At 53.7% G+C, this 17,852-nt stretch overlaps 5 protein-coding genes across 5 annotated transcripts; 3 read left to right on the forward strand and 2 right to left on the reverse strand.

The window, feature by feature from the left end:
* Positions 1-646: 646 nt before the first annotated feature.
* SPBR_02734 (uncharacterized protein) lies at positions 647-2,197 on the reverse strand (the record flags this gene model as incomplete). Its single annotated transcript, XM_040761037.1, has 2 exons — positions 647-2,037; positions 2,167-2,197. The coding sequence occupies 2 exons, from the start codon at positions 2,195-2,197 to the stop codon at positions 647-649; spliced, it is 1,422 nt and encodes a 473-aa protein (XP_040621065.1).
* A 1,640-nt stretch (positions 2,198-3,837) lies between these two features.
* SPBR_02990 (uncharacterized protein) lies at positions 3,838-4,919 on the forward strand (the record flags this gene model as incomplete). Its single annotated transcript, XM_040761293.1, has 2 exons — positions 3,838-4,365; positions 4,455-4,919. 2 exons carry the CDS (start codon positions 3,838-3,840, stop codon positions 4,917-4,919), a joined length of 993 nt encoding a protein of 330 aa, XP_040621066.1.
* Positions 4,920-8,025: 3,106 nt separating this feature from the next.
* On the forward strand, positions 8,026-8,376 carry SPBR_09147 (uncharacterized protein; the record flags this gene model as incomplete). Its single annotated transcript, XM_040767273.1, has 2 exons — positions 8,026-8,201; positions 8,295-8,376. The coding sequence occupies 2 exons, from the start codon at positions 8,026-8,028 to the stop codon at positions 8,374-8,376; spliced, it is 258 nt and encodes an 85-aa protein (XP_040621067.1).
* Positions 8,377-9,611: 1,235 nt separating this feature from the next.
* SPBR_02371 (ct1a fusso cutinase transcription factor 1 alpha) lies at positions 9,612-12,154 on the forward strand (the record flags this gene model as incomplete). Its single annotated transcript, XM_040760674.1, has 2 exons — positions 9,612-12,010; positions 12,088-12,154. 2 exons carry the CDS (start codon positions 9,612-9,614, stop codon positions 12,152-12,154), a joined length of 2,466 nt encoding a protein of 821 aa, XP_040621068.1.
* Positions 12,155-12,806: 652 nt separating this feature from the next.
* On the reverse strand, positions 12,807-15,723 carry SPBR_02302 (lalv9 family protein; the record flags this gene model as incomplete). Its single annotated transcript, XM_040760605.1, has 2 exons — positions 12,807-14,717; positions 14,779-15,723. The coding sequence occupies 2 exons, from the start codon at positions 15,721-15,723 to the stop codon at positions 12,807-12,809; spliced, it is 2,856 nt and encodes a 951-aa protein (XP_040621069.1).
* Positions 15,724-17,852: the final 2,129 nt, after the last annotated feature.

Consider the following 17,852-nt stretch of genomic DNA (forward strand, 5'->3'; position numbering starts at 1 on the left):
TCCCACTCTGTCCTTCTGTTTCCTACCTCTGTTCCCTTTTTTTATTTTTATTTTTATTTTTTGGCTTTTCAGTCTCATTTGTATTATACACATACCTGTCCTGGAGGGGCGGTTTCCAATAATGTTCTTTATTTTTTGGTCATGCGCTGTTGGTGTTTTTAGGTTGCCTCATACGACCCGTTTTCATTTTGTTTTTATAACTGTCGTTTTTTTTTTTTAATATGTTTTCTTGGAACGTTTCCTATTTACCACAAGCTGGAAAGTGCACAAAAAGGAGTGGTGTTTATTTATTGTGTTGACTTGTTGCATGTTCTTTACAACATATTTTGAAAAGGAGGGAATAGAAAAAAAGGTTAGGTTTACTTCAAAAAGGGGAGATGGTTTTGTCTGCTTTGTATCGTATGCACCGTGTAGCTTTTGGTTTCCTCTTATACCACCTTAAACGAAATGTTTATTCTCGGACTCAAAAGGTTTCAGTAATATTTCTCAATGAATAGGCGAGGGTATCGTATGTTGTATCCTTGGGCATATCATCTAAAGTCCGCGGCTGTTTGTTTCCTCATAAATGCGCCAGCAAATACAGTACCAGAAATAAAAATACATGCTGTAATATCGGTTTCCCTCCTCCGCCAAAAATCATGTCCCATTATCCACCAAGTCTCTCTATCTCTCGGAAGATATTTATTGTAAGAGTCAGAGCCCACGACACTAGTCCAATCAGCTCGAAGGCACCCAGTGCCCTGAGCAGGCCCTGACTGGATGCGGTGTTAAAAAAGACCATGGCTTCGAACCCGAGTGCCGTACTCGCCGACTTGAATATGATAAAGAACAAGTCGGTAAGAATGAGTCGGATACGCGCCTGTGGGGGACGCAGGCCCAGCGGCTTGCCCGTATAGTCATCAAAGGTAATGTATCCAATGTATGGGATGGCCACGACGTCAACGACGATCGCGACGATAATCTGGTTTCGTTCTTGCTGCATGTTCGCCAGCCACACACTGTTAAAGTCCGTACTTGTCCGGTCGCCTTCGCCGAATAAACGCCCGAGCCGCTCGCGCTTGAAGATGGTGATGGCGATGATAAGAGCAACCAGGGATGTGGACAAAACCACCAGACGGCAGGCGAGCGGTCCTAGTGGGTGGTGCAGCAGCGTCTGCCAGATTCGCACATAAAACGCTTTGTCCGAGTACTTGGATCGGTGGTTGTTGTGGTGGAAGTGCCCGTCACCGTCGCCAACCTTGGGCGGCAGGTGAACGTTGTAGCCAAAGTCAGGGTTCAGCCGGGCCATCTCCTCATCGCCTATGACTTCCGACTTCTCATTCGGCGAGTGTGGGTAGCGCGACGACTCGATGAAGCTGCGCCATTGTGTCTCAGGGTTGTACCACCACGCATGTCTGGTCCTTGTCGTTGACGACTGTTTCTGTGGTGTCGGTATGGCGTGTGGCGACGCGCCCGAAGCCGAGGCCGATGGTGTGGCTGCGGTCGAGGCGGGCCGTAAAGTTGCTGCCGCCGCTGTTGGTGGGGTCAAGGACGCAGCCTCCGCCGCGATGACATCTGCTGCGAGCTCTTCTCTCGCTACCTGGATCGTCCCATCGCTGTGAATCCTCTCCACCCTTGGCTGCCTCATATTGTCTATGTAGGGCTCGTCTGCGTCCTCACTCTGGCCGTAATTTATAGGGCCATTGACGACGTGAAACTGAGGCACGATAACTGGTTCCGAAGACCGAAGATGGTCCCATTTACGGCCTTCTTTGCTCTGGAACAGATGAGACAAGCGATGCCCTATGCCGCGGTCATGGTTCTCTTCTTTGCCTGTTATCGCCTTGCCCGCCGTGTCTGCTGTGTGTGCCGCGCCGTCTACCGCCCGGTTGCCGCCTGCAGCGGCTCCGCTCATCACCGGGTTGTCGTCATTCCGCTCACGGTCATTGTTTTCGTCAATATGGTCCCGGGCCGCCCCGCTGCGTTTATGTCGTGGGTCGGACGGCGCGTGGTTGTGCTGTGGATGAAGAGACTCCGGCGGCCGCTGGATGACCCAAGCTAAACAAGGAAAGCGAATATACCACGCGTCAGCCTTCTCCAAATCATGTCTTGTTTTTTTTCCGCCCGAGCGCGTACTGGCTCCGACTGAAGGCTGCAGGGATCATAACAAGTACGACAGAAACTTACGAGGAATGGTCCTCACGGTCCCTGGAGCCATTGGCAGACGAGGCGACCGATCCACAGACCGGGACGCCAGGAACGTTAAATGCTGAGAGCTCGAAGCCGATATCGCCAGATGGATCGCCGCTGGTGGTCAGGTATGACGAATTGTGAAAGATGGCGATGATGATGCGTGCGCGGCGAAAGAAAGAGGTTGGCGGCTCGCCTCGTGTTAGCCGAGGGCACACGTCCTCGTAAACAAACGACGTCAACGGACAGGCCAAATGAGACAGCTAGGGCAAAGGTGTGCTGTGCGACGTAGAGCGCCGTGCGGACGGCGCGAAAATCGTATGCACGATCAAAGACAAATCTGGGGTAACAAAGAAGGAAAAGGACGAGGAGAAAGGAACGACGGCGACAGAAGCCTAGCCTTCCGAAACTGGGTGAATTTCTCGCAGCCAAGTAAGAACTGCCTTTGCAAAGCACTTTCCTTTTTTGATGGTTTTTTTGGCAGCATGCGCCTACCCTGTCATGATAATTTATTCAGTCCAGCGGGCGGGTCTGTCACCTGGAGAGGTCGTTGCACAGGAGAACTGGCTCCGGTTAGGCCTACATGCCGAGCTTGGCACGATAAACTGTGGGCTGTAATATGGCCTAGCGCCACAGAGCTGGCCAGGCCCGTGCTAGGTTGCATGGTGCACAAACTGCTGCGATAGTCAGAGAAGATGGCCTAAAACCTAGCGCATGGTGGATCTCGATTGCGGCGACAGGCGAGGAAAAAGCAACTGCAGCCTGTGCCTGGACAGTATTACTGGTGTAGATGCGTGGCAAGACAAAATTCTAGAATGCGGTCTTACATGATGACTGGCTGATTCAACGAAGATCTCTTACAAAAGCGGCCAAAATAGAAAAGCGATGCAAGTACTTCGTACGACACATATGATTACTGTAAAATGCTGACTGGTGCCCTAAGCCAGGATTAAGCAATACCTAAGAGGAAGCTACTCGGACTTAATAGTGCTGGGAGGGCTCGGAGGGTTGCAAAAGGATTACCACCACAGAGAGGGGGCCCCGCAGCAAGCTCAAGGATGCCCCAAATGGACCACTCACAGGCCGCAGCTAGCCAACATGTCGTCATGCTTTGGGCCTGGAACGCGGTCGCGGCCAGACGGCGAGTGGCATGCGGAGCGTGCTGGGAAGATGACGCCGGACAGGTCAGGCCAACTTTATTCCCAAACCAAGCTTCAACCTCTTATATCGATTATGAGAAAATTTTCGACGCGCAACAAGAAATCAAACAACGACTAATTGGGCCAACAGAACGAGAGACCAACCATAGAAGAGCGCGGAACGGAACGAGGATCAGCTTTCTGTGAAGCCAAAAGACCAAAAAAAGCGTAAAAGCAGGTTACATTTGCCGTCTTTTTCGTCGTCTCGACCAACCTTTCGCCCTACCTTGAGAGAGGGCACGGAGCGAAGTGGTGTCAATTGGGGTCCGTTTGAGCTCGATCCGGCCGCCATTGTCGAACCGGGAGTGCGGACAAGCAAACGACGAGCTTCCACAATTGGTAGCATTGGCAGGACTTGGCCTTGGTCGTCCTACCCAGCAAGATACACGGCTCCCGCCTTGGCCCAAGCCTCCGACACCGCGACACTACCCCAGGCGCAACCCCAGGCGCAACCCCAGACGCCGCTACAATGCGCCTCTTCCTCCTTCCAATCTCTACGCGGCGCACGCTGCTCTATTGCGAGCGCCTGACCGAGCCGCTCCCTCACCAGATGTCCCTCATGGACAAGGTCCAAAACCGGGCCGCCAAGATGTGGTCCGGCTGGGAGAAGAAGCCACCGGGCAGCCTGATGCACCGCATTGTGTCCTCGGGCAACGCCGGTCTGCGACGCATTGCCTTTGAGGAGTGGGGGCTCAAGTCGGTGCCGCCTCTCTCGGCACGGAAGCGGATGGAAGAAGCGGCCGCTCGGGCGATCGAGGAGGACAAGGAGAACAAGAAGAATACGGATGCGGACGGGGTGGGTACAAAGGACACCAAAACGGCCGTCGCCAAAGGCTTCGACTCAAAATCGGTCGACGTTGTCTATCCGTCGTCCGTCATCCCCTCTACGTCTGTGGAGGCGCTGCTGACCAGGCTGGGCACCGAGCGCGAGGATCTGCACCGGAAGCGGCTGATCTGGTGCTTTGTCGGCATGCCCATCACGGCGCCGTTTGTCCTCGTCCCTGTCATCCCCAATATTCCCTTTTTTACCTGGCCTACCGCGCGTGGTCGCACTGGCGGGCGCTCTCCGGCAGCAAACACATCCAGCACCTGCTGGCGAACAAGGGCCTCGTCTATACGTCATCGCCGATTCTCGATGCTATCTACGACAAGGAGAAATCCGTTATGGGAGAGACAAAGCCAGTTGGAACGCAGATACGCCGCGAGGCCGACAGCAACGGCAGTGCTGTGAGCCACGACGAAGCAGAACCGGAACGACTGCTCCTGTCAAACCCGAGCGGCAGCAAAGGCATTGCGGACGCGTTCAATGCGCCGTCCCTCGAGCTCGAGCTAGAGCGGGCCATTTGGCAGGTAGAGACAGCCCTAGCGAAGGAGCGCGGGGTGAAGAGGAAGAATGAGGAGCAGACGAAGCAACAAGGACCGGATGCACACGCAAATGTTGGGACCGAGACAGCAGAACGACAGACAATACCAGAGAAGCAACACCCATCACCAGAACAGTGGGCCGGGCCACCAACTGCACCAGCAAAGGGAAAGGACAAGGCCAACTGATTCGAGACGGCATTGGAGGAAGTGAGGGGAGCGAGGGCGCAGAAGGCCGGGGATGTGCGTTGAGACAAAAACGAGGCGCAATTTCCGTGGGGACCACGATATGGACTACATGATACTATTTTTATTTTGCGTCTTGGACGGGCTGCGTTGTCGTTTTATACATAGACTGGATCGGAGAGCGGACACATGAGGGACATAGACTCCTCTCGACAAACTTGCACATACACACGATATACTCACCTACATATACAACATACACACCGTACAACAATGGCAGACGACGTGACACGAAATCATACCCGGCCGGACCGGGAGGACTGGGAGCGCCGGCACTCTTGCAGTTGGAGGTGGATCGGCGGTCGGTAGCTCAACTTGACCGACCGGTCGGGTCTATGGTTGAGCGCTTTTTACGGAGTACAATGCCTACCTCGTTTTCGTTTTTGTCAATTTTGGACGCCGTCCGGGCCACTTTCTGTAACAGTGGGCCCGTCTACTCGGTACAAAGTATCCAGTTATCTTTATGGAGGGAGAGAAGGACATCGAGCGAGGCGGAAGGAATTTCATGATACGGGGCAATTGCAATGGAGTAATTACAACATATTCTGCTTCTAACCACCACCGGTCGACCGCGTAGCCTCTCCCGTTAAACACCCTGGCTCTGGACCAGAAATCCGAAGCACGACGTTCTTGAAATTGGACTATCTAGGCGCGGTACGGAGTTCAACTAAACCAATATCGGTAATCTGTCTGTGTAGACAACATACCGTACATTCGTACGAGCCACAGAGCTAGCATTTTCACTATACTGCGCAAGTCCCGACTCTTCCGCTCGCCGATCCCGATCTCCAGCAAAACGCAACACTAACACGGACATTCTCGGTTTGAGCGACTCGCTTAAAAATCCGTTACGGCCCTCGGGGACGCATCAAATACGACTTTGCAAACAGGCCTCCTTCGGGGTGTGAAGGAGCTGGTGTGCACACAAAGTCGGCCCAAGTCATTTTTTTCATCGATTTGGCAGTACTCGAGAGTGCGGCCGGTGCGTCGTGCATTGGTCCTTTCAATTGTCACTTGTGCCATCAGCCTTGCAAGAGCCACGATTTAAGGAATATGGAACCGCACCTGATTCGCTTAACTGCTTAACAGTTAAAGGCAAGAGACTCGTGCCTTCCTCGACTGTAGCATCGATGCTGTACGGTTTATGTCTTCATGTTTGGCTTTTCGTTCTTGGCAGGTACATTGGGCACCTCCGTTAACAGCAGAAGAGGCGCCATAAGCCTGAAAGTGTCCGAACGTTGGAAAGGGCAAGAGCAGATCAAATGATTAATCAAGCTATTTTGGCCGCCGGGGCCGAAAGTTGGCGGCCCAAGCTCTGAAACCCACCACCTGAGCAATAACCAGAACAACAAGTATAAAAACAACCGTCTTTCGGTGACAAATGCTGCTGGCAAAGACTTGAGGACCCGACGCGAAGGCTGTTTTCGGACGTAACAAAAGAATACCTGGCCATAACATGAACTTCAGAGACATGGGCATCGCATCTTCCGTGACCTTTGTGCCCAGCGGAAGGAGAATATCCCAAATCAGGGTCGCTTCTACTGATCATTCTCGAATCAGCCGTATTCTATCGCTGTCAAACTGAGCAGGAAAACAGTGAATCACATGGAAATTTCTTACGTCGGTCCCGGCCACGGTGTTGTGCGATCCTGCGCTAGTCCTATTTTCTCGCCCGCTGCGGAGTAACATATATCACCGTACGACATGCGGCGTGCTACAACTAGACCGGCTTCAGGCAGTGTCTTTCGTAGGCCCACACTTTTCCTCCATCCCGGCCTGAACGCCCCTTTCAACCACGCTGGCCTGGCCTGGCGCTTTACGCCGCATCTGTGCTCCTTCCCCTCAAATTCCTTGCACTGGCTTGAGCACCTCTCGGGGCCTCTCCTCCACTAAAACCCCTTTCCCCCATCGCGGCTGCCTTGGCTGGTGGACAGAGTATTACGTCGTAATTCCTCGTACTGAGGCGCTCGTCGTGTGCTTTGTTCCTATTTGCAAGAACAGGTCGTGCGCTTAGCAGCGCAAGATACTTTGTGCAAGTACTTGATTTCGCGGAGAACGCAAACATCATTTCCGGACTTGTGCCTCGAGGTAATCTGTTTTTGTCATAACTCGCATCGTTCTTTCCCCGTCCAAAAGGTCCAACCCGTTTCACGCCACCACGAGGCAGGAACTTTTTGCACTTGTATTGCAGCAGCATACGTCGCAAAGAGACGGAAGGAGCCAACGAACTAGCACCGGCGTTGACTTTTCGTCTCCCTTCTCCATCGTCGATGCCCCGCCGCGATTCTGTCTTTTGCCCTTCTTCTTGCTCACTAGCTTCATTCAATCCGCTGCTCTGTGCACTTCGTCATTCTTTTCCTCTCCGTCATTCTTCTTTCTTCTGCTTTCAGGCACATCCCTGTTTCGATATCCAGGGTTCTCTTAAGACACTCAACTGGTGTTCCTGTTATCTCTCCTCCCCTCACCCTCCTGTCCTTCGTCGGAACACTTGAAGTTGCACCCATCGACACCTTCACAGTCGGCATTTTGCCGACCTTGTTGCCTTGACTATTTGCGCAGTGTCTATCTCCGCCCCTTTTGCGTCCTTCGTCCAGATTCGACACCCACTTCATCACCCACGGCGAGTCAGCACTTGTCCCACCTGTCGCGTTTCCACGGTGTATTGCTCTCCTTGCAGCCAGCGTCCAGCTTGCAGCACGTGTCGCAAGAGGTACCTTTCCTCGCCTGCTACTGCTCCGAGACGTCTGCGACGCACCGGTTTCGACCCGGCAACGGGGTACCAAGAAAAGGCCGTACTCGTCCGTACCCATCCGCACAGAGCAACATCCAAACGACGGCTGCAACATCGACTCCCGCGTACCATCTCGTGGCCATTGTAGGACGACGACTGCTTTCGTCCGAGACAATCGACGTTTCGTTTCTTCCCCACATCTCATTCGTACCAGCAACGTATTGACGGCTTCCCTTCTATCAAATCATTCGTACAACCGCCCATCACCAAAGCTCCTTACCAACGACATCGACCTAGAGTTTGGATCACGTCGGCACTATGGACATCGATTCGCCCATGGAAGACGGTGCGCAGTCGCAGCAGGGGCAGCACGCGCCGTCATCGCCCTCCAGACAGGGCTTTGCTGCGACTGAAGCGACCAACCAACAGGGCGCACAGTCGGCACAGGACCAGTCTTCGAACCAGTCGGGAGCCAACCATCTCAGCTTCAGAAGGTAAGAATTGCATTCTTTGTCTCGTCTTGTTATGAGGGTTCTAGAGTGTTATGGTCATCCGTTCCGGTACCCAACTTTTGTAAAACGTCGCAGTGCGCGAAGACGTCTTTTGGCTATGGCCTCGCGGTCGTGGTCATCACTGCAGGTCTTGGGTGTCGAGCCTGCATCTGCATGATGAGGAGGGTGACAAAGCTCGAAATCAGATGGAAACAAATGGTGGTAAAGAGAAATGACCATTTTCTAACACGGTTTCTTCCGCAGGCAACGAGCATCGAGAGCATGTGAGGTTCGTTTTCCCCGGATTTTTCCTTTCTTCGACTCTTTTTCTTTTCTTCTCTTTCGCTCCAATCCCGGACTTCATCACACTATTATATTGCGGCCCGTTGCGAGCCGGCTTGGAGCTGCCCTCCTTCCCGTCGGTTATTGATGACCTCCGTCTGAGCCGAGGCAACTTCTTTTACGATCCTCCTGCAGTCTCACACTCCAAACTCCGATGCCTCTCATTCGCTACCACAACCCCTTCTCTCCGCAAGCACGCGCCTCCTACCCCCCTTCACTCCTCCCCGTATTTCGGGATCGTCCTTGTTATCCTGACTTATGCTCAAATGCTTGCAATTTGGCCCCTTGGCATAACCTCTTGACATTTCCTCATGACGTTTGACTACTTCCCAAATTAGAAGTTTTATGCTGACGATACCTCGTGACAGACATGCCATGCGAGAAAGGTATGAATACCGTACGGCAGATACGCCACAACACTCCTTACGTCCAGTGCACTCCCGAGGCACATATCAGATCCACATAGGCCTTGACGCCAATGAGGGGTTGCAGATGGCAACTCGGAGCTTGACCTGGGCCCTCGATCCGTTTCCATTCCTCCGTCTTTTATCAACACTCTTGTGATGCAAGAACGTCTTGATCTTGAAGAAATCCTAACATTGTGACATCATATAGGTTCGATGTGATGCCGCTAGTCTCGGTATCCCTTGCACAAACTGTGTCGCGTTCAACATCGAGTGCAGAATTCCAGCTCCGAAACGCAAGAAGGCAGCCACTCAAGCGACCCCATCAACGGGTAGATCAGCGTCAAAGGACTCAGACAGGTGTGTTTATAAAGCGCTTTCTGCATAGAGCGATACCTGTAGCACGTTTGATGTGTCTTGTAAGAGTATCCTATTCTGACAATGTCCATTTAGCGAGCGCGGCGACCCGACCGACGACAGATCGCCGCAGGCAAGTAGTGTTGCAGCATCCAATGCATCGGGAATTACACCGACCACCAACGCCACTATTGGGAACTTCCGTCCGCCGGCCATTTACCACACCGCTGAAGGCACCCCGTCGAGTGCCGTGACGGAGCTTCAAGCGAAGCAGCAAGAAGCCGATAACAGCACATACGTCAACATTCTTATGAAGCCCCGGTTCACGAGAGCGCCCATCACGGAGGCCGGCCGTGTTGCCTATCTCGGCGAGTCGTCCAACTTGACCTTGCTGGTACACGACCAGGCTGGCTCGACCGATGTCGTCCACTACCCGCTGCCTGAGAATGTGCGCGGTTCGCGTGCACGTCTCACCGAGTTAGACAATGTTGAGATTGATATTTTGCACCAACGGGGCGCATTCTTGCTCCCTCCACGCGACCTGTGCGACGAGCTGATTGATGCCTACTTCAAGTGGGTGCACCCGATCGTTCCGGCCATCAACCGTACACGCTTTATGCGCCAGTATCGCGACACAAACAACCCCCCCTCACTCCTGCTGCTCCAAGCCGTCCTCCTCGCCGGCTCACGCGTCTGCAAGAATCCGAAACTTATGGATGCCAACGGCTCCACGACACCGGCCGCCCTGACGTTTTACAAGCGCGCCAAAGCTCTCTACGACGCCAACTACGAAGACGACCGTGTTACCATTGTGCAATCGCTACTTCTGATGGGCTGGTACTGGGAAGGTCCGGAAGACGTCACCAAGAACGTTTTCTACTGGAGCCGCGTCGCCACCATTGTGGCGCAGGGCTCTGGTATGCACCGAAGTGTGGAAGACTCGCAACTGAGCACGACCGACAAGCGCTTATGGAAGCGTATTTGGTGGACGCTCTTTACGCGCGATCGCTCGGTTGCTGTTGCTCTGGGCCGCCCCGTGCACATCAACCTGGAAGACTCGGACGTCGAGATGCTCGTCGAAGAGGACTTTAACGAAGACGAGCCGGATCAGCCGAGCGAGTACAAAACGGACCCCCTCCAAGCTCATTTCTTCATGCAGTACGTCAAGCTGTGTGAGATTATGGGGTTGGTGCTCTCCCAGCAATATTCGGTTGCCTCCAAGGGCCGTCAGAAGAGCCCCATGGACCTAGCGCACAGTGACATGGCGCTGGCCGACTGGCTGCAGAACTGTCCGCCGATTGTGTGCTGGAATTCTGCCAGTCGCAACTTCTGGTCGGGCCTCTTGTTCTCGACCTACTACACCACGCTCTGTCTCCTGCATCGTGCCTATATGCCCCCCGGGTCTTCCAGTCGCTTTGGTGATGAGTCTGCTATGTACCCATCTCGCACGATCGCGTTCCAGGCCGCAAACAACATTTCTCATATCATCGACTACATGAACAGCTCTGATCAGTTGCGGTTCTGCCCAGCATTTATCGTCTACAGTCTTTTCTCTGCCCTCATCATGCACGTCTACCAGATGCGGTCGCCCATCCCGTCGATTCAGATGGTCACACAAGACAACCTGCAGATCTGCATGAACGGCCTGAAGGAGGTGTCCAAAGTGTGGCTCGTCGGCAAAATGGTCTATGCACTCTTCGAGTCCATCCTGGGCAACAGAACGTACGAAGACCGCCTTAGACGAGCTGCCGGTCAGAGGCATCATAAGATGCAACAGGTCTTCACGGGCCTCGAGCAGCAAGCTGCCGCTCAGCAACAGTCTCAGCAACAGCCCAACAGGCAGGCTCAGCAGCAGGTTCAGCAGCAGGCTCAGCAGCAGCAGCAGCAGGCCCAACAACAACAACAGGCTCAGCAGCAACAACAATATGATCTGTCGAAGCGCAAGTACGACGACATGGCCATCGACTTCAGCGTTAACACGCCACAGCCGCAGGAGTCCTATGAGCGGTCCAGACCACAGACGCCAAGTCTTGCGAATGCAAAGGCTGAGTCGGGTACGGGCACCGCGATGCCACCTCCATCAGCGATCACGTCGCCGCCCACAAAGCAAGCTGGCGACGCGTTCATGGGTGGAAACGGGCCGTCCAATGCAGCCGGTGGTACGGCATCCCGGCCACAGACGCGTCCGCACACGCCATTTAACCCCTCTTACTCGGTCCCAACGACCCCGCCAGACCTGTACCTGGTCACGCGCAACTCGCCGATTTTGTCGCAATCTGTCTGGGAAAACTTCCAACCAGACCAGCTCTTCCCTGACGGCACCGGCTTCTCGACCATGTTCCCGCCGACCATGTCCCCGGGTGGCACGACACAGACACTGGACCCCAACATGATCAACTCTGGTATGCCTCAGACACAGCAGCAGCAGCCTCAGCAGAGTCCTTTTGTCCAACATGCCGCCCCTGTCTCCACTGCTGATGCCAGCAACAACGGCGGTATTGGTGGCACCAGTGCAAGCCCCATGCAAAACCCGAGCATGCTGGCACCGGGCATACCTGGTTTCCAACAAGGTAATGGCGGTCAACAACAGCAGGGCTGGAACGCTAAGACAGATGCTGCAATGCACGACGGCCAAAGCCCGAGCGATAGCTGGAGTACGGGTTCCGTCGGTGGGCAGCCCGTGCCGTCGACTCTCAATGTTGAAGATTGGTATGTCGTTTCCCGTATCGTTTCGTTCTCCTTTGTTTCTTTCCCTTTCCAAAGTACTAACCAAGCGTTCAATTTAGGTTCCAATTCTTTGGCATCAACGGTGACGCCAGCGCGATGAACCTAGATCTTTCGTCTCTTACATAATATTGAACGGGAACGAAACGCCGCCGATGTTTTATGGGAGTTTACGACCTCATTTTTTCTGATTAGAAGATTGATATTTAAGATGTTGGGAGAGAGGAAATCCGGAGTGTTTTATGGGTAATATGATTAAACATGGAGCATGAACTGGGGGTTTTACGTATGGAAGTATTGTATATTGGTTTTGAGTGGTTTTACTCTTCTGTCTTTTTTATGTGTCGAGTATAATGATACAATTCACGATGGTATTCTCAAGAAAAGCATTATCAACTTGGTTATTAAAGAAAATGTTTAAATCATATAACGGGGGTGAATCACCACACCGATCTATCTAATCATTCGCATATTCTTATACAAATTACAGCGAACAAATTTGATTAAAAGCTGTTTTCTTCTTCTATGACAAAGGCTTTGGTCAAGACACGTAAAATGTATTAAATATCCAAATAAATAAAAAATAGAATTTATATGTCAACCCCAGTCTGATATTAGAAAAATATAAAAATTTCAACAAGACAACGCAAATATGCCCATTACGAAAACCATTTGTGCTTGGCCTTGCTAAGCAAGGTACGCAAATATGCCTGAAAACTAAAATGCCAAACGAGATGCAGTGATCCTAAACCATTGTTACAAAAATCATTGCTACGTCAGATTATGGCAAGAGCATCACTTTGGAGCCGACAGAGCGTGACGGCGCATGCTTCGATACCGGCTCCTGTTTCTTCTCGGTCGTCTCATCCTCGGGCTTCTCAACCAGAGATACTTGCTCAAACTCGGCCTGTGCTTCCTTGGGCGGCTCAGGCGGTGGCGGGCTAGTCTCTTTGGCATCCTGGCCCTGCACATTCTCGCTGGTTCCATTGGTCGTCACATCGGCTGTCGAGTCATCTGGTGAGGAGAACAGCACCTCTCTCGGCGCAATGTCCTTGGGCGGGACATCTTTGGGCGGGAGGTCCTTGGGCGGCGGCCGGATGGGCCGCTCCTCGTCAAGGTTGCGGACGATGAGATCGGGAGGGAAATCGTGAAGCGAGTCGTGGCCGCTCACGGATCGACCGGAAGCCGAAGTAAATGTAGCTGGCGTCTGCACGGACGGCGTGGCCGGCAGCACCTTGTCGTTGGTCTCGCTCGTGCCGGTCATAAAGGACGAGACCGACATGCGCAGGCCACGCTCCGACGATGCGTCGGACGTTGTGCTGCTCATTGTGTTGCGGTTGCCCCGGCGGGCGCTGCCAAGCAAACTCCAGCTGCTGCTGCCACCGACGGCGGGGCTGGTCATCCCGCTGCCGTTACTGCCGCTGCTGCTGCCGTTGTTGGTTGCACTGCCGCTGCTCGCGGTACTGGGAGCGCCTGACATCCGGCCCCAGCCGGTGTTTTTGCGCTTTTCGCCAGCCCAGGATGCCCAGCTGCTCATGTAGGCAGTCGCCCGTGCGCCGGCAGCCTGGACGGTCTGCTGTGCTTTGGACAGGTCGACTCCGCCCACGCCGACAACTCCGTGCTTGGCTTCGCCGTTCGGGTAACTGCCGCCTTTGAGGCCAGGGTGGTCACCGTTGCTGTTGGCTTGGGCCTTTTCCGACTGCTGCTGTTGCCGCGCCTCTTCGGCCCGTCGCCGTTGTGACTCGCGGAGCGTCTCCATATCCGCGTACAGCTTGTTGAAAAGAGTGGACGCCTTCTCGCGACCAGCTGCAATGTTGCGCCCGAGCACCTCTCTGCCTTGGGCAAAACGCTCGTCCAGATGGAGGTCCTGCACCTGCTGGGCAATGCGGCGCTGCACGTCGTCTATTGACAATCCGCCCGCACAGGGATGCTTTGGCTCCACAAATTCAAAGATGTGGGAGTCTGTATTCGTGCTCCAGAGCTTGTAGTTCTCGGTGTGGGACCAGTACTCCACAAACTCGACGCCAAAGTCGGTAGAAGGATCACCCTCAATGTGTGGCAGGGGTGGTGCCGGCACACGTCCTGTATGGCTGTTGGGGGTGGTCGTATAGTTGTGGTACTTGACGGAGGAGATGAGAGACAGCAGGTATTCTTCAAACTGGAGTCGGATAAACTCCTCGCTGCCGACATAGCCCATCGTCTTGGGCCGGCCGGGGTTGGCTTCGTCCCAGGTGTCGTTTACTTCCTGTGTGATGAAATCAATCCAGCGGCGATCGGACACAGAGAGCTGCAGAGCAGCGCGGAGGGAGGTTGACGTGATGTTGACAGTTTTGTCGTCGAGGTTGATGAGAATGTCCGAGTAGCGGTCACGCTGTTGCAGGAGTAGCGAGTTGGTGCTGCCGACAACGTAGGACTTTGTGCCAACGTCGGCCAATACGTCAAGCTGCTGGAGGGGTGTATATGGGCCAAACAAGCTTCCCTTTCCAAAGATCTGCAGCGGGAGGCCCATGTAGGTCAACAAGGAGCTGCGGTCGCTTGTCCGGAGGGTTGTTGGCTTTGTAAGCTTCTCAGAGTAGCTGTTCAGTTCGGGGCCGGCACAGTCTTGCAGGTTGCGAAGGAGCCCAGGGATCAGAGAGACGAGAGAGAACTGAATCATGCAGAGGTGTTCGCAGCGAGAGCCGAAAAAGAGCATCTGGGCAGGTTAGCGGGACACACGGAAACAAAAAAACGATGTATGAAAGAAAAGGGCATACCTTGGGCTGTAGCAGGCAGCACTTGAACAAGACAAGCGTCTGCCAACGGAACTCGTGAACCAGCTCGCGCAAGCTCATACCGAGGTACTGGTCCCGGTCCTCGTCGTCGCTTGGCAACTGCGGCGACCGACTACCACTTGCACTGCTCTTGAGACCACCGCCACCCAGGGCACCACGAGACTTCTCCTCCGCCAGCGACTCCTGGAACCGGCGCAAAATGTCCACATCGGTGAACTCGCGCTGGTCGAACCAGGCCTTTGTGACGATACTCAGTCGCTCCTTGAGCATGCCAAAGAACTGGGGGCTGTCGGCAATGACCACAACAGCCTTCTGGACAGTCGAACGGGTGACTTCGGCGGAACGGTTGCGCAGTTGGGCGGCATCGATTTGCCGCGTGCAGGAAATGCCAAAGAGGGACGTGGCAGGAGTACTGGGACTTGAGGATGTGTCAGGGGTGGCGGGCTTCAAGAGCGTAAAGTAGGAGAAGTCTTCGGTCGAGGCATGGGCGCCGTCGCTGAGGGCCATGAACGGCAGCAAGGGCCAGTCGTACTGGACGGCGGGATCTTCTGCGGACAGGGGTACGCCAAACCACATCTCAACCTCCGGACCACGGGCATGGTGGAAGTCGACGACGCAGAGCAGCGGGGTGAAGCCCGGCGCCAACGATGCGGGCGATCGTGGTGCTGCAGATGCGCTCGGGGTCAGAGGCGGTAAATACGTGCTCAGAGCTGCTGCACCCGTCGCGTCGATTGGCGTTACAGAGGGCTGCAGATGGTTCGCTGATGTTGTCGCTGTCGTTGTCGGCTGTGGCACTGGCGAAGCTGCTTCGTCTGTAGATATTGCTGCATCTCCGGGCGCAGCCACAGCTGCAGGTGCGGGTGCATCCGTTGCAACATCCACGCCGGACTCAACGCCTCCCGTGTGGTCGTCCGCCTCCGGCGGCATTGGTGCTGACGTCGTGTCCATAATGTGTCCTGGCCCCCAAGACCTCGTCTTGCTGTTCCACTACCCAGTACCGTGCAAACGCTTGAGACGTCTACCCAGTACGATGGAGTCTAGACTTTGATTGTAGCTTGGTCGAGGCTTTTGCTCTCTTTCGACGAGATCGGAGACGGCCGAGTCTAAGCTGGGAGGGCAAATGCCGATTCAGGGGAAACGGCCCTGGGCAGTTGCGGATTGCACCTGACCCGTAGGCTGTCTACTTATTCGCGTCGTCGAAGGAAAAGCCAGCAATCGTGAGCCCGCAGCGTCGGTAAGTCGAGAGGCAAAATCGAATTGTCGAGGAGGCCGAAAAGGAAACGCGTCAAAGTTGGAGGGACAGATGGACGAAAAAAAAGAGGGGAGGGAAGGTCATGAAAAGTGGGAGCTGCTATTGCACGCACACCTGTACCTTGACTACTGCGTCTCCAATGCGACGTGGTGTTGTCCGACAGGGTGGAAATGCAAAAGCACCCTTTCCATGAAGACGCTGGGCGAGGCAGATGTGAAGCCAAGAAGGAGAGAAGGAAAAGGGAGTGAAGAGCACGAATGGGGAGAAACCCAAACACACACCCAAAAGGCGGTGTTCAAGTCGTTCGCTCCTTCTTCGTCTTTTGCTTTAACCTGTGTTGAGCTTCTCCGTACGGAAACGGAATACAGCAAACTGGAGTCCCCATAAAATACGGTGCGTAGGGCGGGCATTTTCTCACCATAAGGGTCAAGAGCCACCTCCCACTGGCTCACGGCTTTTGACTATAAGCGCTGTTTTCCTGTTAATTCGTACAATCAACCCAGGCACCTTCCGCTCTCTGTTCCGCAGGCCACAATTACAGCAATTGGTATGCACTAAAACCTTCTGATTCTGTACTTTTTTCCAAGTGCCGCTTTCTTGTCGCGCGATGCGACCGGAAACTGTCAACAACAGTCTCCTAGTCCCAGCAAGACAAAATAGCGACAGGCTATACCAAGCATAGACGATCCCTTATTTTACTCTGATATAACGTTGCTAAGACTTGAGGTAAAATCTTAATAGGAGGAATATGGTGAACAAAAAGGCATGGGGTTTTCCGGCGTAAGATCGGCATGGCTGCTCTGTATCTTACAAGGACAGAATTTCACCCCCGAAAATCGTTTGACAGATATGTAGCAGATATCGATTTAGCAAAAATTTAAAATAAAAAAAGCCATGACAAAAGGGGGAGGGAAAAGATCAGATGAAGATCATGTACCAAAGAAAGGACAGCGTGGAAAGGGAAACTTGCTGGGGGAGGCGCGAAAGATAAGAGCGCCAAGACGGCGCATATTATGTGACGGAGGGCCAGGTGTGCGAATGCGATCCTGTGGAGTTGCAAAAGAAACCGGAATCAACAAAAGCATTGTCGAGAAGATCCATTGTTGGTGCGGAGCAAAGAAGAGATCGGGGACACGACACCAAACAATTCGCTGTGGGCGCATTGGGCATACACAGCAAATGCAACTCTACGCAGTCACCACGCATGCACTTCTATGGAATGATATTGGCGACGGCACATGAGAGTTTAGGCCATGGAGACAAAGGATGCATCTGATACGGGTGCCAGCGTGTCTTGCATAAGTAGCTGCCCGTCATCCATCCTCCTTCCGACAAGGCAGAGGTAGAGTAGCCAGATCAATGAGCACTATCGCCAGCTATAGCAGGTGGCTGAACAAAGTAGGGTGCACGGCGATGGGTTGTATAACTACGTTGTTGCGATCATGTGGGCTTGAATTAGATGTGTGAAATGGCAAATATTCCGTTACCGTGACAAAGCAAGATCGAGAAGAGGAGACAAGCTGTCCTAGCCCCGTGTCCAAGGAAGCGCACAAAAAGTAGCAAGTAGTAGGATAGGCATATTGAGAGCGAAACATGAATGCAAAAAGAAAACAAAGGCCGTAAAACATAGAAGCTCGCATTACACTCGCATTACTCCAGTACTTTCGTGGCGCTGTCGTAGCGCCGCCCTCCCAGGCACTGTGGTGGGTTTTGATTGCGTCCGCTGTCATGGCCAACTGGGTGCGCTTTACCGTTCGTTGCTCCTGGTCTTCGGCATCTGTCTCAGTCTCTTTGTTCTGTTGTT

Source organism: Sporothrix brasiliensis, assembly GCF_000820605.1.
Source record: "Sporothrix brasiliensis 5110 chromosome Unknown Cont17, whole genome shotgun sequence".
NCBI lineage: Eukaryota > Fungi > Ascomycota > Sordariomycetes > Ophiostomatales > Ophiostomataceae > Sporothrix > Sporothrix brasiliensis.